This window comes from Varroa jacobsoni, unplaced genomic scaffold, assembly GCF_002532875.2.
Source record: "Varroa jacobsoni isolate VJ856 unplaced genomic scaffold, vjacob_1.0 scaffold_25, whole genome shotgun sequence".
Lineage (NCBI taxonomy): Eukaryota > Metazoa > Arthropoda > Arachnida > Mesostigmata > Varroidae > Varroa > Varroa jacobsoni.
Window position 1 is genome coordinate 12,168 of NW_019212927.1, and position 23,378 is coordinate 35,545.

The 23,378-nt window shown below is 36.5% G+C and overlaps 1 protein-coding gene across 2 annotated transcripts in view; it reads left to right on the forward strand.

The window, feature by feature from the left end:
- The window catches only part of LOC111258853 (uncharacterized), a 28,309-nt gene that overhangs the window by 2,960 nt on the left and 1,971 nt on the right, over positions 1-23,378 (forward strand). The window contains exons 2-5 of one of the 2 annotated variants that reach the window (XM_022830409.2): positions 5,741-5,803; positions 10,580-10,697; positions 17,235-17,424; positions 21,397-21,700. In XM_022830409.2, the coding sequence (XP_022686144.1) occupies positions 5,741-5,803; positions 10,580-10,697; positions 17,235-17,424; positions 21,397-21,700 (675 nt within the window). The remainder of the gene's footprint in view (positions 1-5,740; positions 5,804-10,579; positions 10,698-17,234; positions 17,425-21,396; positions 21,701-23,378) is intronic. The other variant, XM_022830414.2, reaches the window with a different exon arrangement.

Sequence of the window (23,378 nt, forward strand, 5' to 3'; positions counted from 1 at the left end):
ATATCCGTGTTCCCTCTTCTCCTTAAGCCTGTTATTATTTAATTATGTGCACTTTTGGCACCTACCGTATTTAACAAAGGTCCGGTTGATTTATATCATAGAATCTGTGCCTATACTACTCAAAGATGGTTTGTTATATTTATTTATGATATCTTGGAATTGGGAGTTACATTCTATCTAAGTCGACCGTCCGATATAGAAAAACATCGTTTGGAAACAGCGGCAAAAGCTCGTGAATTAGCTGAGAAAGTGAATTGCGATCATAGGGTGTCTTCACACACCTTTACAGTTGATAAGATAACAAGAAGCGATATCTCCACGTCAACCTAAAAGATGAAAGATTAAAAGTATTTTCAAGGTATGCATCCAGAAATATGCCGGGAAGCCATGATTTGCCTTTTGTGGGACTGGAAAAGTCTTATGTACCGAAGAATGTTTGAAAAACAAAACGACGAACAATTATATGTATATAACCCAGTTGCATAAAATAAATGAAGTTATACGACAGAAAAGATGCGGTAAAGAAGGCTAAATCATTCTTCTCTACAGCAGGGAATGACCACATTTAGCAAAGGTCCTCAGAGTCGTCCTACCAGGATTTGAGTGCGAAGTTCTCTTGTCCCCATTGTATTCTCCAAACAGCGCGCTAACGATTAGTTCTTTTTTTCTTTAATGTGATGAGCTTTACATGATGGTGCTCTTAAGTCAACATCCATTTCAGCCACTAGCGACTAAGGTTCATAACAGTAAATTTGACAGCGGAGAGATCAAAATCTCTCATAAATTCTTCAACATCAAACTTGATCTTTGACGAGATCGAATAAATTAGTTGAAAGATGAAAAAAGTAAGGGCAGTTATAGTGGATCCATTGAAACCCTGCGTTTTTACTAAGCGAAAAAGACCGTTTTTCCTTCCAAAAAAAACAATATTTTTCTCAACCCTACAGAACCCTAAACAGGATGCCGGATACGGACGTATATATTATATCTAAAGAATATTTTTCAACTTCGAAGCACGTGCTGATATTGCTCCCTTATATATCTACAAATAAAACTGAGTTGAAGCACGGTGGGCTGTGGTATGGACACTCGATAGCTTTCACAAAGATAAACAACAAATCCACTTGCCATTGTCGTTATTTTAAAGGGCATATAGTTCCAGTGAATTTTTTGGATGGACAATGGAATAGACAAGTCTTTTTTTTTAATAAACGAAGTAAATCGACAAAATCGTATTAATCAAAAGTACCAAAATAAAACTTATTGAAGACAGACACAAACAATGACATAAATAACCGTTTTTAAAGCTACTTACGTGTTACGAAAAATATCATTTATAACATACCTTTTCAATCCACACTAACGTCCTTCGCAAAAGAGAATCTCTAGTTATTCCTTTATTAGCCTCTTTAACTCTTAAATCTAGCTTTGATTAAGCGTCGCCGAAGACTGCCCAAGCAAACTTGGGCTCATGCTTGTGCAATTTCACGCTTTAGATGAGAGAAGAAATATTCGTAAGAGGTTTTTTTAAACACTTTTCCTCTTAGGATGTTCATTTAGATGTCTTTGTCAAACCGAGGTGGGAAAAAAGAAATAATTTTTAAATATGTATATATAGGTTTTTCTGCGCGAAGCACCTAAAGGCGATCTAAGTTGAAAAGATAGTATTTATCCAATGAGATGAGTGAGACTAAACAGTGTTTAGCGACCTCTAGTGTTTTGTTAATAGACCATGATACTTTCTTTTAGCGTAACGCTGAGCTCAAGTACGTAATAGATACATTTGCTCTATATCCAAACGCAGGCGGTTTGAGTTAGTAAGTGGTCACGTATAACGTATGCGTCACGCACAACGCAGTAAGTCAAATACCATGCTTAAAATCATTGTATAATTATTATTTACATTGGAGTATGCCAGATGTCGACTACTCTAGCCACTAAAGCTCTATTTTTTTGAGGTTTTTCGTAGTCATGCTCTCTAATGGGACAAGGAAAACAATAGAATTGCCTTATTAAAAAAAGCAGAAAGCAACTTCATATATTTATTTTTTTGAAGCCATAATATTTTAATACTTGTTTGTGGTGCAATGCGAAAATATTCTAAATATACTCTAATATAAAATAGCAAAGAAAATAGAGAACTTATCCTAGGTGAAAATTTTTGGTGGCCTCTGTGTTCCCAATTGTTCAAATATATTGGTGATTAAAACAGTGGCTTTTCCACTAGCAAAACGCGGAAAATTCAACCATCTTATAAACTCAGATTCACCATGGAAATTAATTTCATCTGTATTACTCTGGATAATGTAATATTTACACTTCGTATTATTCCAACTGATACTCAAATGCCTATTTGAGTGTCAGTTGGAATGATTGAATCTTAAGGTTGGCTAATCTGTACAAAATAAATCTTTCTAGTTCAGTTTTTGTGTTTGATGAAATATATTTGAAGGCAAAATATCTTGTTTCTGCAGCCTAACTTGTATATCGAAGAAATTATATTTCTAGAAAAAATATATAGAAAAAACTGAGAAAAAAATGCATTAGAGAGAACAGGGGGAGAGCGTCGTGACTTGCGTTAGAGTGAGCAAAACTTCGATAATAGGGATCCCTATTTGTGGTTTTCATTTAACAATATCGATCTTTCTTAAGGGAAGAAGTTAGTTACGTTTTTACAGCCATAGCTAGAACGGATAACCCATGGCAGGAATACACGCTGAGCTGGTTGGCGTAGTACACAGTATTTGCTACTGTATTTTAATTAACGTAAAAATGCGCTGATATTTTTACATTGAAAGTAATTATTAGTAAAGTGGGAAAAACTATATTCTTAGAGAAACAACGTACTAAGGAATGACATGGGAATCCAGGGTAGTTAGTTATAGATTATAACATACAATTCACTACTATTCAATGCTGCAAATATTTCAACTCCTCATTTTCATAGTTGTCCGCTGCAAATGGTTGGGTGAAACAATCTGTAGATTCGTTCAGACAAACGTATGCAAAGGCTGGGGAAAACTGGAATATGCTGAATTTAGCGGCCTCCGAAAACCCATAAAAGTGCGCGACCCGCTGTCGGTTACGGCAAAACGCATGCATAGTTGCTACTTACGATAAGATAGCGCTTGATTTGGTAGTATCGAATGGTTGTTCAGTTTAGGTAAAGCGAAAGTAAAAATCATAAGTATCAATCGAAATTATAATCAGCACCATCGCATGATCAATACTATTTTCAAGGTTGGAAATAGCCCATTCCTTTTAAAAAAGCCGGCAATATTGCCGGAAAGATCGTACACATATAAATAGAAGGTAGACTGCATGCCCAATACTCCATTTAACGCGAACACATGACGGGAGAACCGGATCAATAGACTTCTCAAACGCTATAGTGTTACAGCTAGCTTACAATAGGTTTTCGATGCCAATTTCCGCCTCTAAAAATCCTACCGGTGAGCCACAGATAGGAAAAGAGCTTTTGAGTCTGGTAGCATCCAAAAATGTAACCGACCATAAACTAACAAGCAATGAAACTGAGTAAAAAGATTTACTTTAGAATTCAAAGACATGCCATTTTGTCCCCTGATCGCCCCATACTTCTAAGGATTCTGCACTGCGACAGGTTCCAACCACGGTGCTGAAGGTTGAAACAGCACAGCCCTTCTCCGAAGACTATACGCCATCCAAGTCCATTACGTCGAAACGGTCCGAACAATAATAAGCAAGAGTTTAGATTTTTACTTTTCACTACTTTCTCAGAGTTCTTTTCCAAACAATGTATATTTCTTAGAACAGTCTTTTTTACCAGAGATTTTGGCAAAAAAAATTTTCATTCTAGAAACCGTTTCAATGCTCTTCATTATGTAGTTAAAGCAGCACCTATACTTACATCATTATACTCGTCTAAACTTTTCATAAACAATGCATACTGAAAATAACTAGGTTTAATATTTTACTTCCAGGCTATCCCGTAAAAACACGTAACTTTTATTTTTTATAATTATTTATTATATAATTTCACTTTTATAATTTTCTATGATTTGGTGATTTAATTCTTGTTATATGTGAATAGACAGCTGGGCCTGTCAGGTTATTGTTTAAAAAATAATAGCCGCAAGTAACTAAGTTTTGTTATTTCTCTTAAAATGTGTCGAATAGTCCTTATATCATAGAACTGAGCAAACAACCGAAGGCTAAGTATAAACGAAGATAGCTTGAAAAGACGAGCCAAACCAGATAACAGATATTGCGGTTAGCTATGTCAAGAGCCAAAAGTTTTTATGCTACATTTGAAAAAAAGGCAATCAGTATCATTTTCTTAAAAGTTATAGTAAACATTCATAGTTTAACATAGATAACTGAACGAAAGAGCATTATAAATTCTATATAGAATTAACCAGTTCTTTAGAATACGAATAGTGCTAGATCGATATCCGCTTGCCGCATGTTTTCGATGTATGTTTATACATCGGCATAATCGAGTGCATTTGCGTACTGTCCGGGACACTCGGGCCTATTTATTTCGCCTAATAGTGCATACATGGGGCCAAAACCTTTGTTTGAAAGAATACCCGTTAGGCCAGCCTTCGGGGTTAGCAACCACCGAGATCTGCAAAGACCTATTCACATGCTCCCTTGGTTGTTGCGTTCCATTGAGCAAAAAGTCGCATTTACTGTAATTTCTTAACAAACACCGTAAGAGTGCGATGATAAGTCCGCCTAATAACAATTGCATAGATCGTCAATCATTTTTTGTCGCAAAATTGTAAAATGCATATGATACATGAAATTAACCTAATTTCATTCATAACCTGATCAAAGGACAATGTATATCAGTTTACCTTAAAAAGATAGTAATGTATAACGTGTTTTCAATAGTTGTAAGTTCATAACATGCTATATTTTACTAAAGCATTTACAGGAGCTTCCAGTAGTGATCCTAGTCGTTTTAACAACATTTATAGCTAGGCGGTATAGTTCATGCTATCTCAGAATATCTTCTTGTTACTTGATCAAGTAATTGACATCGTCAATAGAGCCGGTGAGGGCTATCGCATCAAATAGTTTTTTTTTTACCTAGCTGCTCATCTCAGATATTATTCTTGAAGATTAAATTATGTTCTAGGAAATTTTCAAGATCCTTACTTTCTAAATATCATGTATTATATGCATGTCTGAGTCACTAATCATACTCCTTTCATATGACAGTCTAACATAATTCATAGAAGTCAAATATAGTTCGGATAGCCAAGCCGGTAATTTCCATACAATTTTCGACAACGTTATGTTTATTAACATCTTCCGTGAATTCAGTTCTTAATGTGGGCACAAATATATATATATATATATATATATATATATATATCCCACAGGTACTACAGTGCTTGACGCAAATATCTTCGTTGTGCTAATAGGTAAAGCTATGCATGCTAGTTGTTGTTGTTCACTGTATAATATATATATATATATATATATATATATCTTGTTTATTTAACGTGCTATTCAGATACTTTTAACTCATACAAACATTACCTAGGTATAATCTTAAACGACGACAAAAAGTTCATATTAATTAGATTATTCGCACATATATATATATATATATATATGTAGAACACCCTAAACCAGGCAATTCCAAATAAACCATCCATCCAACCATAAAAACTCTTGTTCCCTATGCTAGTGTTCGCTGTTACTTTGCAGGTGTCTTTAATAAATACAAAGTTTTTTTCCTTTTCAGCTTGTCAAAACTGGCAGATCCTGGAGGATGAAGGCCTCGCATACAGTCTCCAGAACGAAGAGAGTAGGTGTAATTTATTACACACAATTTTTACAAGTTCGATGCATAACGACTAAAAGTAGCAGTGGTAAAAAATTACTTTTAATATCATATACTTTTCCAACCTTGACGCTTCCAAAATGGGTAGAGCGCCCGCCTGACAACCATGAAATCTCGACTTTTAATCGAGCTAAAATTATTAAGTGATTTATTTTAGCTTTTTGTACAGTCACAAGCGTGAAGATTATTACACTATCTAGCCGTAATATATTCGTAATTTGTCTCCGCCTATATGATTGCAAAATAATATGGTTTTCAGACTAGCTATGGCACACATAAGACGATGGTTTAAAGAAATGCCGATCAAAGAAGGAAAAGAGAAGAAAGAGTTAACAACAATAACAAAAAATATTTAAGATCGTATGACAAAATTGTAATAATTCCAAATATTCGGCCTTTAAAAAAATATGACAATTTGAATGTTCACGAAACGCATTAATTTTAATACGTTAAGAAAGCAGCTTCGCCGTATAGGAATGACTTTTCCAGTCACAAAATCAATCACATTTTACTCTGTAAAGTATTTCACTTCTTTCTTTCTTTACAAAATGCATACCTCTTATTTGAATTTCGCACACGGAACTGCCTTAAGCAACGGATCAGACAATTTTAAGTGTAAATTTGACTTTATTATATATTTTGGAGTAAACATGAACAAATCGTATATTCTACATGGGATATGGCTACATGGGATAGTAGGTAAGAAAAAAATCAAACCGTCGCATAATTTGTTCCTAAAATGTGCTTTTTAAGAAAGTTATTTTTATACGGACGCCTTACATAGCATCCACTTCTAATGACCATCTTCATTAGAATTTTATTATCTAAAGCTACGGGATGAATTTCAAAATTGCAGTATTTGCCATTGAACTAAATAACTTAAATGTACCAAGCTTTTGTCGTTTAAAAGCCTCACTAACTGACGATTTCCAGTCTTGGTCTGAGGTATTTATTTTATTAAAGGAATAGTAGGATAAAGGAAACGCATACGCGAAGTAGAACTATATATATATATATATATATAGTGTATTGCTTAAAAAAGTACTAAGAATTTGACTTTATATCAATTGATAAGCTTCATTCGTCCTAATTTGTTCGAAGAAATACCCGCATGACTCAATACGCATGTGCCTGGTCACCTACGTGTCGTCACGTGTACGAACGAATCGAGCTGCTCTATGGGTGCTTTAAGGATTTTTCCAGACTTATGTTGATAAGTCTGAATTTCATAAAAATTTAGATCCTTCGACACAATCCTTAGTGTGAGTCTTTCTGCCTTCACATAATCTTTCAAAGTTGTTCAACACGACTCAGTGTCAGGTTCTGTGCGAGTTTTCAAAACCCTTCTTGAACTCTTTTGCGGGCCCCGTGAAGGTGATTCAACGGTCTTCTAACATGAGTTGTTTTTCCACGTTTCCGTCAGTTCTGAGTGCAACAGGTCGTAGAAATTGTTCTCAGGGTCCTCTCGTCCATAGCAAAACCGTTGGTATCATTTTTGCATTCGACATTGACCCATATCTTTGGGTGAAGAATTCTGCAGCATGAAGACCACTTGTGAAAACTGATCTTATCTCATATGCCGAACATGGTGCACGATCTTTAGAACATCATTTTCGTTCAAAAAGAAAGAAACCGTGGGTACCTTCTTGTAATGATAATAAGCTCTTGCAAAAGCATGTTTCAACGATCTGAAACCTGGCCTGTGCGTGGCTGACTGGCAGATGAACGTGCCCATTCCAAGCCCGGGTACGAGTCTGCTTTTGGCCGATAAAATCTGAGCGTTTTATTGATTTAGAGCCAACAGCGCTTCAGTTGATCGAAGGAAGTTATAATAACTTCTTTTTGAGTCAACAGCCAAGCATCTAAGCTAAGAGTCTAAGCTAAGCTATAATACCTGAAGACCGGATGGCGCCGGGAATACACGAGTTATCAGTTAAATCGCTAGTACTGATAGCGGTGTCAGGTAGTGACCCACATGGTCTCTGGCGTTAAAGTAAGAAACGGAAGACAAAGTTTAACCGCGAAGAAGCGCGCAAAAGGGGAAAAGCAATACTGACAAGGGAGACGAGACGTCTGTTGTATGGAGAGCAGCCTGCACCTTACGAAGTCGCTAGCTTCGAACAGTGGGACCTAACATAGGTAAGGTCGCCGGGATCGTTCAAGAACTGCAGCACAAAAAAGGCGGGCAGCCGGACTGTTAGAGGACGCAATGCCATTGCGAAGAGCGGAACCGCCCGGGCGAACGCTGTGGCTAAGGGTTACGGCCAAAATTATATATAGTAAACAACTGCTAGCTTTGACGCGGTCAGATTATAAAAGCCTTAGCAGCAAGCCGATGTCATGCTAGTCTCCGACCAACGATTTAGTTCTTCACTATATATATATATATATAGACATTGGGCACATTATTAATGCGCACACTCTATGCCGACACATATTTCAAACGTGTTATGCGGTATAACCTATCGGAGAAGTATACCAAATTCAGATTGCTTGTATCAATCAAAAAGGAGTCTAACAACTCTCGATGGGCACAGTCTATTAGAGTTTAGTAGAGGATATCGAGGGCCTGCAAAGTGCTGGCCTAGCAACCGAAAGTGAAGCTGCAGCTCGAGGGAACACATGCGCTCCCAGATTTTTTAGATTTCAAAAAAAGACGTAGAACAACGACGTTTTCGGGGTTTAGGCCGACTGTCAAACAGCTTCACATGAGCGAGAGTGGTGGTGCAGAGTATGTGTTTATTGAAACACATATATCTATATATTGTGCATCATGCAGACGTCATACGGAAAATGCGATATTTAACTTTTAGGCAAATTAGTAATTAACCTAAACTGTGATCATAAAACAAAACTGCAATTTAGTAACCGTTTTGGTTATTTTGCAGAAGCACTTTGCAAAAAAGCTATTTAATCGGATCTTCCGCTACCCTCCCAGTTTTAATAAGTCGAATCGTGTGTAGCTGCAATGTTTGAATAGGTTGCAGAAAAAATCGACCGTTTTTCTAGCTAGATTATTGCTAGTTGCACAAATTCTGCTTAGGATCAAAACGCGTTACCGGAAAAACGGCTCAGGACTTTCGTTCTGCGAATTCCGATATGAAAAATGCTCGGCGTAGTGAGCAACCATTTATGAGTTAAACAGGAGTGACACGCGAATAACCATGATATCACCATCCAGTATTAAAACGATTTTTACTGTATTAATGAAACATCCAGTATTTAGTAAGTAAGTAAAAGTAACACTTTTAAACTATTTAAAGGAAACTAACTACAGAAAACCTCCATATTTGTGGGCCAGACAAACTGAGAGAAATAATTTACTTCATCGTATATTTGTTTGTGAAACTCTCCATAATTGCGACTAAATCGAGCCAAATTTAGAATGGTTAGTCGCGGGTGATGAGAAATATATGACAACAAGATGCAACTAGTAAAAATTTATTCCATAGTCCAAGAGCTCCAGAAGGTGATACTATGTGTTTGGTGGGTCTAGAAGGGAATTGCGTATTATGAATTGCTGCAGCCTGCAAAACAATTGATTTGGTTTTCCACTGTCAACAACTAATGAGATCGCAGGAAACCACTGAAAAATATTATCTGTTTTGGTCTCTGCAGAATTCCATGGATGCTGTCAATTTCAATGAATGCAGAAATCATTTGTTAATTTTTTTGCCCAAAAATCATATTTTACAGTGATAGTATTATACTATTACCAGAAAAATGGCAAAAGAACTTCGATTAAAATTACGTATATTTACTGTAGTGATGTTATTTTAGTTTAGTAACATCATTTTAAAATACAAAAAATTTGCTTGAATTTCGGCAATGCATTTCCGACACGGTATTATTGCAGTATAAAGACTTCAAAAATAAACTACTGATTGGTACAAACATTATTATAACACTATTTTCACTTTTTACAATGCTCGAAACTTGAATAATCCGATGTCACGACTATACGGAAAGAAACTAGTTTGGGTTTCGAAAGAGTTCATTCTGAATATTTAAATATGAAGCATCAAAATAATACAGGTTAATTTCAAAAAAGTACTGGAAGGCCTGATATTTCTAACTTTATAAATATAAAAAATACAATAATTTATATAGAGGTGTATTAGACAGTAAAGAAACAGGTTCGAATTTTATGTGGTTTAGACTCTTTTGTTTGGAAATTGGCCTTAGACTAGGGTCGTTTGGCCACCGAACAAATCTTACATTTGAAAACAGGTGTTTGATTAGTCTATATTTCAATCAGATCATTTAAAAATAACAGTAATTTTTTATTTTACACAAAGCTAGCACGAAGCGAAGAAATACTGCTGGATTTTCTGGCTAATTTCTACTGGCCAATAAACGTAGTCGATGATTTCACAAAACGACCATTGATAAAAACTTCTATTCCGCTTTTGTTCTGTGATATGAATCTCGTAAAACGCCTTCCACCTCTTTGTAATGCTAAGCGAAAGAGTATAATGTACATAAATGCTGCTACATTACTTTTTGGTTCTTACTCTAATATGAGGCTTCGAATTCGAGGACTCAACCGTTACGTTACGTTTCATGGATTGCTCAAAAAAGCTGAGTATGATTTTGTGATCTCCAGATTTATTAAAAAAGATATTAGTCAAAGCTTTAAAGACAATATCTAAAAGGTGGCCGAGAGCCCTGACCATTTCTGATCTTATGGCGCTCTTTAAATCAATGATTAATGTTTTTTATTGAACTGATTCGTTTCAGTTACTGAACATTATGACAGAAACAGGCAAAATAGTCGTCTTGTGCGGGATGATTTCAAAACAGCACGACGCGAGCAGACATTTGAGCAGGAAATGCTCGAACGGTCACGACAACAAGAGTAAGTATTGCATAACAGCAATTACTACAAGAAAACACATGCGTGAGAGCGTTTTCTTCGAACCCGGAGATAAACTAGCTTTTATTCACAACAACGATAGAAGGCTTGAATTGATTTTACATTATAATGGCTCTTTCCAGAGTTGTATACTAAATTTGATAATTTACAGAATTTTTCCCTTCCGTCTGTTATGAAAAATTAATGTTCTGTGAGATGTTGCTTGCCCAACCACAAGAGAGTATCGCTTCGTAGGTAATAGAGCTCTTGCCAGGGGTTAACAGAACATAGCCCTACGGGAGCTTATTATTTAACGGTAATAATAGCCGCAACACGCATTGCCTACGACGTTATAATTGTGAACAAACTGTGTGGATACATCGTGGGTTTTACATATGAAGTAATGTAAAAGTGCTACAAAAATATACGCAATATTAAAATATGGGCACCTTTAAAGATAATTAATTTTATATAAACAAATTAGGCTTAACCTAAATAGATTTGGATAATATTAGTGTAATAATATATGATTGTAGAAAGTATAATTTGACTATGATCAATATATTTAATAGGATATATATGAAAAAGTGCTACCGACGCTAGTCAGTTCCTTGAATGCTTCCTTGTCGGCATCTATCGGTTATTTTTGTGAGTCTATCCGAAACTAATGAAAATTAGTTTCAATAGCCAATCATATACATAGCATGATTTATGCTAAAGACGCTTCACCTATCAAGGGCTCTTGAATTTACTATACTACATGTGAATATGACGGCGATGTCGAAATCCTTGTCTCAGTAAAAACTGGCAAGCTATGAGGAAGTGGATGCTCACAGTTTGCGAAGCGGCGAGTTCCTTCTTGGTGTCAGATGGTCATGCTTCCAACGTAAGTAGGCTGCAGTAAATTACCGATGTTTTAATACAAATAAATTTTAGAACGGGTGCCATTCCTTAGTTACCAAGCAAACGATATAAGAGAAAGAGGTCTAACTTTTCCTAGTGATGGTTTACAATGTTAGGCTGAGGTATTGCGATCAACATATATTTTTTTATGCTCTCATAATAATATCGTAATAACATCTTCATTTGGGGAAAAGTGTTTTTTTCCGACGTCATGTTGCACTGCGACAACGTATCAATTATATTCCACCCCAAGCTCCACCTCCAACAACGTTCGAACGATAGTTCTTCAAGACGTTAGTTTGTCGAGTAGGCTAGCGGCCTATGCGTTCGACCTAGTTTGTTCATTTTAACTATACGTGCACCAAGCGCAATCGTCTGCGTCTGTCGACTGGACAAAAGCTTTCATACACTTCTACTTAAACATCTATATTACGGAGTTCAATCGGATCAGTTCTTCCGTAGAGCAGCCGGACTTATTTAGAAAATTGGGAGATGTATAACATGAAGCATAGTATTAATCAAAACTGTTGCATAATTAATTAGAGTAAAGTCTGAAGAATACGCTGATAGCGAAAAGAGAAGCAAGCTCTTTCAATTATTAGGTTATAATATATCCTAAACCAAAAATAAAAAAATGCGTAGTAACCCCAGGCTAACATGGTTAATAATTTTCCTCAGCGATTTGGTGCAACTAATGGCGTTTTTTTCCTAGACTTTCATTCATTTGTTATAGTAGTGCGGGTGGATTTAGTTATTATATATATATATATATATACCGTATACTATAATTGTGCATGTATATATATATATATATACATATATATATATATGCACAATTATAGTATACGGTAGACTTTATATTTCAACAAATTAGAACTTTAAATATTACTAGTTATGTATGAAACATTCCTTGCACGAATTAGCTGATAAGCCAGGGTAGCATTTTTTTCCTTATTTACAGCCATTGACCAATTAAATAGGTCCATTTAAAAATTTCACAGATTGTCGAGTGCAAGCTGTCTCTCATTGCTTTCTAATGTGCTACATGTGACGCCACAGTAACTAGAGAGATATTTTTAAGAAACTGTCGCAGGAAAGTCACGAAGTCGAGTATTTGGCCCTTAAGCATAGCCGCTTGGAAATGCAACTCCATTTAGGATTACTCTGATACATTTTCGTACTATCTTTGTAACGGTCGAATCACGGGTCCACACTTTGAGCACTGTATTCTTAGGTCTGTGATCTTCTGCCGGCCCTAACTTGCCTTTATAAAATAAGTTTTCAATCGGATTCAAATCGAGTGAATTTTCGGGTCATAACATAGCCTTAACACTATCAGCGATGAACACTTCAGAGACTAAATAATATGGTGATATTTCACCCATGAATACATACTTACTATTTGGGAACCACTCTCGCATCCTGGATAGCATTTCCGCTTGAATTACTTCGCTGTCTTGTCGTTTTCCGATATTTTCGTTGATTCCTGCACCGTAGATGGAAATCATGGCCTACGCAATTAATAAATTTGCTCGAGCGTTTGATTTGTGTGCGTATACAAGATCGTGGAATCTTTCCAGGGATCCCTGTAAACGTGGTACTTTTGTGTATGCATTACGTCTTATAATTTCAAAATGCAATTCATCTTTAAAAAAAGACCTCTTTCCAGTCTTCAACTGTCCCACTTTGGACTTATTTAGCACGAATTTGAAACGTAGATACAAATATGGAAAGTATGTTAGAAATATTTTGCTGGTTTACAACAACTAAAATCGCTTATTTCGATCTGACGTCGAAAAGTCTTTATGGATACAGCGACTCCGTGCTTTGCCACCCTCTGACGCAGTTAAAAAAAACCGTATTAGTTTTGCTGTAACGTAATTAGAATTATTCTGTCCCGTCGCTGCATTTCTATTTTTGTTTCGTATTCTTCTAAATGACAAACGCAACTTATCTTTTACGTTCGAGGCAATATCGTATTCCGACCACCTAGGAATTTTCTCGCAGTCGCCTTTTTGTTTGAGTCTGAATGTTCCGTTAAATCTTCTCGTATTTTACTTTTCAAGTTCATGTATAGTCACAGAGGCACGAAAATCATTAACACTCATTTTTAACTAATCTAAGGGCGCAATAATGTCATCGTCGCCGAATAGGTGAAAGTAAACGATAATTTCTGCACTACATTTCAAATCATCTATGTGTCTCTGAACAGAGGAAGACAAAAAATCGGGTTCATAAGCTCTGCGTAATAGCTCGAATTGTCGTGCATATTGTAGTGAGCTTACATTGCACCACACGTCGTAGTAAATGTCTTCCCTTGCACAGTAATTCAAAAAACAGCATACGGGTGCGGAGAAGTACACGATAATGGGTAAAATTTCTAAGTGCTCTTATATGATTTGCGGTTTATGCTTCAATATGACATAACAAACATTCACAATGCAATACACCGAAAAAACCACATGTATCACACACATTTAGAAACCTAAAGGCGCATCCAAAATCGAATTATGTATTATATTTATTTCAATTATTCGAATCATTACTACATGCACACAAACACTGTTGAGGTACTCTTTTCCAACGTTTTTAAAGAAGATTAAAATTAACGAAGAATAGAGTATTATATATCTATAGGTTCGTTAGTAGATGCCCATCACTTCTTTACGCATTACTGGGCTCAACTGTAACTCGGAAAGCCTGCCGATTTGAAACTTTTTTAAGCCTTGGGCATTTCATTATGCTGGCCGTGCATCAAACCGTTTAGCTTACTCCAGCATATTGATGGTGTGCAAGCTCACGTGGTGTATCACCTTATGCACAACCATCTTTTAATAATAAATGTGATCTAAATCGGATACCGATTATTGCATGAAAGTGATCCTTGATAGTTAAGTCAAAGAGAAGAACGCCTACGCACATTCAGATAAGATGACTTGCAATCGCTATTGACGATGGTCAACGTCGGAATTACGCTTTAGCAGAAGTTTCCTCAAGAAGCCTTGATCATCAGGTGAGGGGTCCACCTGGGTCCAAAACTGAATTGCTTCTTGCACGCTTGCGAGTCTATATATAATAAAAAAATGAGAACTCCCTGTTGTATAATACTCTTTTTCAAAGAATGTTATGGTACATATCTATTATTGTTGGGATGGGGTAAATTATCACGTTTATACCAGTATAAGGTAATATCGGGAAACAAGACGTGCATATCGAAAAAGTGACGAATTAATCAAGGATGAGGTAAGACGTCGAAAAAAATAGACTTGGCAGCGTATAAGGCAGCAATGTTGGGGCGGTGACAAGGAGGCCGCTTACCTACCGATTATTTAGAAGCTTATGCAACGTCTCTATTTAAATACGTGTTTACAAAATAAAGAATAAAAATTATTTGCATGGAAGGTTATTTTTGAAACAGTTAAACTTTGGTTTATTTTCTATAATATCGCAGAGCTTCCTGAATGCCCTGTGTGTGCATATATCCAGTAATGGCCAGGAAATCTTACGGTCCTGACTTGCAGGACTTCTGTACAATCGACAAAACCTCATACCAAACTATTCAATCGTAGGTATTGATTCTTCTTAATTATACTCTCTGCATTTCGCCGCGCTACATAAAATGAAGAATTTGTCAAGTCAGTGCCAGGAATTAATACTTGATATCAATACTTCTTCATAGGTATTTCTTAATGTAACTTTAGGCCCTCTTTGCGATTTTTATTTTATTATTTCTAAAATCTTTCTACGAAGGTATTACGTACATCTGTTTTAAAAGTGATTTATTCAAAGACTTCGGTAAGCCGGTGTTTAATGCACGATATTTGCGGAGTATTTGATTAGCAATTTACGTACAAGGTATTTTTTTGAACGACATTCAAGTACGCCTTGTGACCATAACAAAAGAAAACGGACTTGTATGTCGAAAGGGAATCCTTAGCTATTTTTCTTAATTTTCAGTAAGGCTTTTGTTTTGCTAACTTCCTGCTCAGTTCAAGTCGTGAAACGTCGCTGGAACCAGGGTATACTTGGTATCCTTCCTTTTACCACTTTCAAATTCCTGGTATCAAAAGAGCCGACTCATCACAGGTTGTATTTGATAACTTAGTTTACCATTTTTTTTCCTGGCAACATAAAGTTTGAAACAGATCTTTTTTGATGCTCGATTTAAAAAAAAACCAACTAAAAATTAAGCCAGTGAAAACCTAATGGTGGTTTATTATTGAGGAGCCTTATCCAAATAGCGTTTAATATCACTTAATATGAAGGACACATTTAGGAATTTCTGACAAATATTTCAGAATATACAGTGCACTATAACACTACTTTTTTTGATAGTTTTTATACCACGCAGAACTCTTGTAGCTCCTTTAAGCAACAAGTACCTCAGTTGTCACTAGAATTGGTTTGAAAACACGTTGCAAATAATTGCCGTTTGGAACATTGTCGCTCAGTGGAGTTGCGCATCTTTTTTTTAGCAGTATGTCTCTCTCATATCTAGAGTAGTCTACAACAAATAGCATGAGGACTTACTTCTTGACAATCGGTATTCCATATCATTGTGCCACTGGTGTTGGCGAATGACCATGTGATATCGTTAATTCCCCCACCTTTTAATACCTAAAAACCATCAGGGTCTATCGACCTATAGATCTGCTCAGCCCGTGGGGTATCAAATTATTACTATCATATTATATTGTACTACATTATACCAAAATGTATTAGACGCGTAGAAGTCCCGTCTCCTTCGATTGCCTTTAGCACCTTATTGTGCATTATTTTCATGCGAGTTGCAGCTTTGACACTGTCTTTGCCCCTAATGAAAATGCAATGGCCTAAAAGCAATGGCCCAGGTAGAACATAGTAACCTGTGTAAGGACAGTCTGGAAAGGACTCGATTTGCTTCAGATGCGCTAACAAGAAGATTGCAACGTAGATTTTTCTAGCAAATGTCCCCACGTGCGAATGACATTTCATAGGTCCATAATGATAATATATGTATATTCAGTATTGCCTTATAACAAAATTAGTGTACTAGTTGACAATGATTAATTATTTGACATTCTAGCAAAACGAGAATGTATGACCTATGTGCTCGATTGTTGTTATCGCAGCAATTGTTACTAATTAACCTTGATGGTAAATGTTGAAATATATTTGACATATATTTGATTTAGAAGTCTTGCAACGACTGCAACTTTGTAAAGCTTCACTTCTATAATATTACAGCGTCTATTGTTATCAAAGGTGATCACATTTACTTCTAACTTGATTGGTACATGTTTAATTCCCCTTATACTACCATAGTACTTTAGTCTTCAATAGATCGAACCGCTAAGTTACCTGAAAAGAATAGATATTTTTGACTCTTACCACTTGTATTCGTGCACGAGATTAATATAGAAAAAAAACAGCTCTTCGTTACCGGCAGTTGACAAAGGATAGGTGGATATAGACGGTTAGAAATGTAAACATACATTCATATAACTTGAACACGTATAACATGAAACGAAACTCTCTTGCACAGCAAAATGAAAAGCGCGCTTGTTACAGATTAATTCATAGATTTACAAAAAAAAAATCATTACTTATATTAAATTCTGTTCTTCTGGGTGTTTTTGTGATATGATTGTATATTAGAGAGGCTGAAGCCGAAGAACTGGCTGCACAGTTAGCCTTATTGCTCGACGAGGAGCGCCAAGAAGAAGATGCTATGAGGCTCGATGAACAACTGGCAAGAAAGCTTGCTCAAGAAGATGATGAAGCTATCGCGCGAGAGCAACAGGATCGAGAATTAGCTCGCATGCTGCAGGCTAGGGAACGCGTAAAGGTTCGTAAAAAATAACTGAATTGATTACTATATTGTTCAGAAAATAATAGAAGTTTTTGTACCTTGCAAAATACGAAGCGTTTCGTTCGACTTCTATGCGTGTGCTCGAACATATTATTGCTGTGCGTAGTGTAGCATGTGGTAAAGAAGCATCACTTTGCTTTGTCCTTGAGGCCTTTCTTGTTGAATGGTCTCGTCTGTTCGATGCAAAAAGGATATCTTTTTTTTCAACAATTCTAAATATATAAGACTTTTTCACTGACACCGAATGCAAACGATGATCTTTTTTGGATAAGAATTTGATCTCATTCTGGATTCAGGCGTAATGATCCTACGTAGAAATTTGCCATTATGGGTGCATATTGCTTAATGCCGGGCGAAATTGAGAGGCGAAGAAACGCTGTGTTTCTTTCTGCCCTTTACTCATCCTGGGGAGCAGTTACAGTTGCACTTCTTATTTCACTGAAAAAGATGGTTAAGGATTGTCATATAACTGTAATTCATCTTCACGGCAGATTTATAAGATGCCTTCAGGCGGTTCTTATCAGATGACCTACCGGGGCGGCGTGCAGTTTCTGGTTTCAAGGCGCCATTGCTGCTTAAAACGCGTTATCCATTATTACTAAATATTATTCAAATACCTAGCGGCGACATGGATGGAACGTTTGATGATGAAATTTAGAATGCTGATGCGGTCGTAAAAGGGTTCTCAGGTCAACCCAGAGACAGTAAGCTATTTGATTCATGTCCAAAAATCTGACAGACAACACCACGGTCAACTGCAACAGAGAACTATTTCCTTGTGCACAAGAAAATGGGCACATAGCAACGATAAGTTATTCTGAAATGCCAGCGTTGCTAAAAATTTTTATCTTTCTAACTGAAAATAATTAAAAATTAATATCCAAGAAAAAAGGAATTGAAAAGAATGAGGTATTTTTAAAGTAAATGGTAGCTTGCTTCGCTACCGTGCTTTTTTTTGTATACTTGTTCAAAAAACCCATAGAAGTTCAGCAGGACTTGTTCCGATTAGGCTTCTAATAGGAGCAATTTCTTGATGCTATGCCTAAGAGAGATTATTCTGCAAACTTGTCCATGTAAAAAACCAGCTAGAAGTCTAAAACAAAATAAGACAAGAGGTAATTAAATCTGAAATGCCTTTAACAACGAGTCCGTTTTTTACTACAATCGTGAATGCGATAAACTTGCATTCATGACTGCTGTAGAAATTGAAATGACATGTATTTCCGGTATCCGGTTGAACGATAGCATATCACCTGCTGAATCATCGTGTAAAAGTAAATTTTAGGCATATAGCGTAAAATTTAAAACAAAAAAAAAACTGAGCTCGCTACTTATCTAGAAGCTTTTGCGCAAGTTAATCGCAAAGTTTCGCTCCAGCTCTAGGGCATTGGACTTGCTCTAAGGCAATGGACTTGTTCTCATCAACCTAGACACTGAGTTCAACAATGCTGACCCACTTAAAGAAGAGATATTTAGTAAATGGGATTACACCAGTTTGTTAACAACTGGACAAAAAGCCATAGTGTCCTTAACGTTTTCGTATATGATGACTCAATGAACGGTGTGACAGTCTGTCAAGCTCCGGTCATGTTCACTGCTTCACACAGCTTCGAACCCCAAGATATGTCACTGGTATTCCTACGTTAGAGGAGAAGCGATTACAACGGTATAATCAATAACCTGACCACACATCTGGATCGCTGTTTCTTCACTTACTGTGACGTGAACACGATGTACGGATATGTCATTTAGCATGCCAACACTTATCTATACGAACCCTTCATCTCAACGAAAACTTACAATAGTGAGGAAAAGAAAAAAAACTCATATTAAATATATTATCGATCAGCTTATAAAGCCTAGACTTTTCTGGAACAATTGCAAATTATGGCAGCCAATAAGAGAACCGTCAAGGAAAGCTGCATCGTCCAGGGGTACGCTTCGTTTGTAATGCACAAGTGCGTGCAGCGACGCCTAAAAGCTGGTCTTAGCTCTAACGACGACGGCTAACAGAAAAGAATACCTCATCAGTCAATATCGAATACTATGCAAAGAGTCGTTCTATAGAAAGACATTCTACTTTTGGTTCTAATAAATGCGACAGTGCCGTCCGTCAATTCCTACATCTGATCTCTCGAAATTCACTTGAGGGAAACTCAATTCCGAACCCATTTTGGACTGGATCATCAGCTCGATTCATATACGTGGTGATGTGACACAGGTATTAGAAATAAGGAAAGACTGGGCTCTCGTGGCAAATGACGGGAAAATTCGTAATTGTATATATTTCGGTCTTATATGTATACTAGAAGGGGTTATTCACGCAATTTTTTCAAAATTTTTTAGTTCCGCAGTGGCTTGGTGGGTAATTTGGTGATAAAAATTCAAACTAATAAAAACAATTTTTTGGCCTTCTTATGAAGTACTGAGCCCATGTGTCTGATTTTATACTTTCTGCCATTCAAAAGGCTAACTTAGTGATGTGAGCAGTTCTTCTTGAATTTGTAAACTATATACTCAACCGTACAAATATACCCTCTTTGTTCTAATATACGCTTCAACAGCATGGAGTACTGGCTTCAAAAGATATAAGGCTATGATCTTAAAATAATAAAGTACAACGAGTTGCCTGATGTAGTATCGGAACACATGACGTCAATCAAGATGACTTATTTTAGTTGATGATTTGAAAATGCTTAAAGAATTATGCTCTGGTGGCGATAGAGCAGAGCGCGTTTTTCTTAAAATTTGAACAAATATCCGGAGCAGTGAAAACATTCAAGCAAAAGCCACACAGGGCGTTCACTGGTTAACAACCCATTTATTCAGCGTACGAGCCCCACCATTCGTTATCAATATGTTTGCGCTATATTGTTATAAGACGAAGTGTGCCATCATTAATATTATTATTAGTACACTAAGCAAGCCACACCATCCGTGACACTTTCTGACTTCGGCGAAGGCAAAATGCAGTAGGAGTCGAAGGCGCGATGTTCGAGACGAAAATCCGTTCATGACACAAAAAAATGTTAGACAGTAACGTAAAGTAGTGCTATTAAGAAATAAACAAACAACAGGAAAAGGGTATAACGAACATGTGAAAGATCGCCATTATTTTCTGAACAATCAGAGGGGCTCTTTATAAAGACAAGTATCCTAACTACGTTGTATAACCTTCGAAACTCTATGTATTCTATGTATATATTTTTGATAATTTTGACAAAGACTTCCTAACTAAATATTACTTGCACTTATGTTTTTACCATATATATTTATGTTGCTTCGCCTCAACGTGCAATAATGTCTTATTTATTCTGAACAAATAACGGAAACTTCTCGCGCAAAATATAGAAGTTCGAATGAACGATACTTCTGCCATCCTTGTAGTACCTTTGTCCAGTTAGGAAAGCAGCACTTCGAAGATGGAAACAGACGCTGTATAAGTACAACAAATATATGAATGCACTCGTCAGATATAGAATGCGTTGTAATATTGTACAAGTGTCATATTTAGTTTTGTAGGATTACTTTTGTCCTTACTATAAACCACTTTTTTTTTTACTAACTATTGAATTACATCCTACCTTACTTTACATCTATCTTTCCCTTGTTTATATTTAATTTTACTTCACTAATTTTGCACATACTCTAGTCCGTCACACAAGTCTCTTACTGATTTCTGCTAAAACTTCGCATGTGGTACTGGGTTGTGTGCATTGTATCGACATCGACTTTATGGCATAGCTGAATGGTGGAGGCGCAGTAGGCATATGATCGGTTACAAAGAAGTACATAGAAAAAGTAAAATATGTTATATGAGTACTGTCAACAGTGATTCGTACGTTGTTTACTTTGTCACTGCAACTTTCGGATTTACGTGATCCTAATGTGTATGCTCATAGAAGAATAGAAGAAGTATCGAGTGATAGCGTAAAGGTTTATTTGCAGGCGAAAAAACTTCGGGAGGCGCGCCGACGAAAGGAAGAGGGTCTAAGCATGGCTTTTCATACTGTTTTAGATGCAGAGAAACATTCTAGTGAGCAGCCCGAAGAAGTCCTTTACGCAAACTTAGCTACACCACTTAAAACACAGGAACGTTCACATGGTCGAAACCAGGAGTACGCGTCTGTGTCGCAGCAGCCCCGGACCCAACAAGCAGCGGCCCTATCTGATGCGGTGCATCAATCATCAATTTATCTTCTCCGAAATTGCGATGTCATTAATTCAACTGAGGGTACTACACCGACTCATTGTACGTAGCAAATAAAAGCCCGGAGCGCACATTCTTTAAAAATTCTAGTTGTAAAAAATTTAAAGTTTCGCTAACTCTGCTAATGAATGATTGGCCTAAGCGATTACATATTTGCAGTGTATTGTACATATATTACAATTTCAACACATATTTTCAAAGTGAATGAAACTTTTTTTTTATATACATTTGAGATACAACAGCCACAATTGAAGCTAGTTAGGGTGGTCAGTAGGCTTCTCAATCGGTAAGGATAGACAAAATTGCAAAGCACCCGTTCATAGCTAAATCAACGAGTTGCTTTTACGCTGAAAACGAGCTACGTCCGGAAAGACTATAAATGACTGTTATTGCACATCACTACAGAAAATGAGCTAAAGTTCCATGAAGTAATTTGCCTAAAACGACTATTGCTTCCTTCAGAGCACACGGTGTAACTATGATTAGCTACTTTAGTAAGTGATTACCTCTAGCGCGACTGAGTACTTGCCATCAGACGCACGGCTAATTTTAACGATATGTTCATTGAAATGCACGCACTTGGCACTAACCGCACTACACGCTATTTTGCTCAGAGGGTGGTAATAATAGGGTTTGCTTAGCGGCTGTTTGCGCTGTACGTAGCGTTCTCTCGCCGCTTTTCACTACTACTGGACATAGCCTCTTGAGTGTCAGTCTTAGGAGGACATACGGAAAATCGAGGTAGGTTATTACATTCATGAAAAAGCTTGATTTAGATTAATTATATTCAGCGTCGTAAAAGTTGTCACGATCACCTAGTGTTGGTGTAGCGTTTTTAGCAAAAAGAGCAAAGATTCTCAAATGTCATGATTTTGCAGGAGAACGATTCCAAACATTGAGCGAACGGAATTAACTTCGAAATGGCTTCAAAATACAAATAATATTTTCTGAAAAAGTTATCACAATGGCCTAACTTAAGTTTCACTGCAAGCTTTAGATCGACGAAGCTCTACTGAAACAAGAGTGACAAAAAATTGTGGGTATTGCATGAAAAGGACTTGCGATAATACTAATTATTATGAAAGCGTACAGAAAAAAATAACTAAACAAAAAAAAACTGATACTTCGACACAGGCCCTGAATAAGTCTCTTAATCTAAGGGATGACTATTTGCATGCCACTCTGGCACTCTCACAATGATAGAAGTATGCTCATTCTCATTGATGCTACCATTACATAGATAAAACGTTTTGTCCTGTCGCAAGTCCGCCTATCGGTGTCCTCATCAACTACTTCTTCCGAACTATTATAATATCTATAGTACAATAACTATTATTCATTAATACATTCTTTTTTATAACGCTGCCTTTATAAACAAATTATCGCAACACTTTTATTGTGACAATTGCTATTTATATATATTAGCACCTACAGCACTAAACCTAGCCTATAAAATTATACTTGCCACTAACATATATGATATTAGAGAACTATCTATCAAGTATAACTGCCATAATAAGCTGGTTGCAGCTAGGCAAAACAATGTACTAATTCGTTGTGACTCATGCTTCTTCCATGTGGCCGATGTCAAATTCGGAACCGTCTATTGAGGTTGAAGATAAGTTTACACATGCAACCAAAGTAAAGTTTCTTCGGGATTAACAACAGTTTGTTTTTCAGATAAAGTGATATATCTATTCTGGTAACAGTTTAGTTGTAA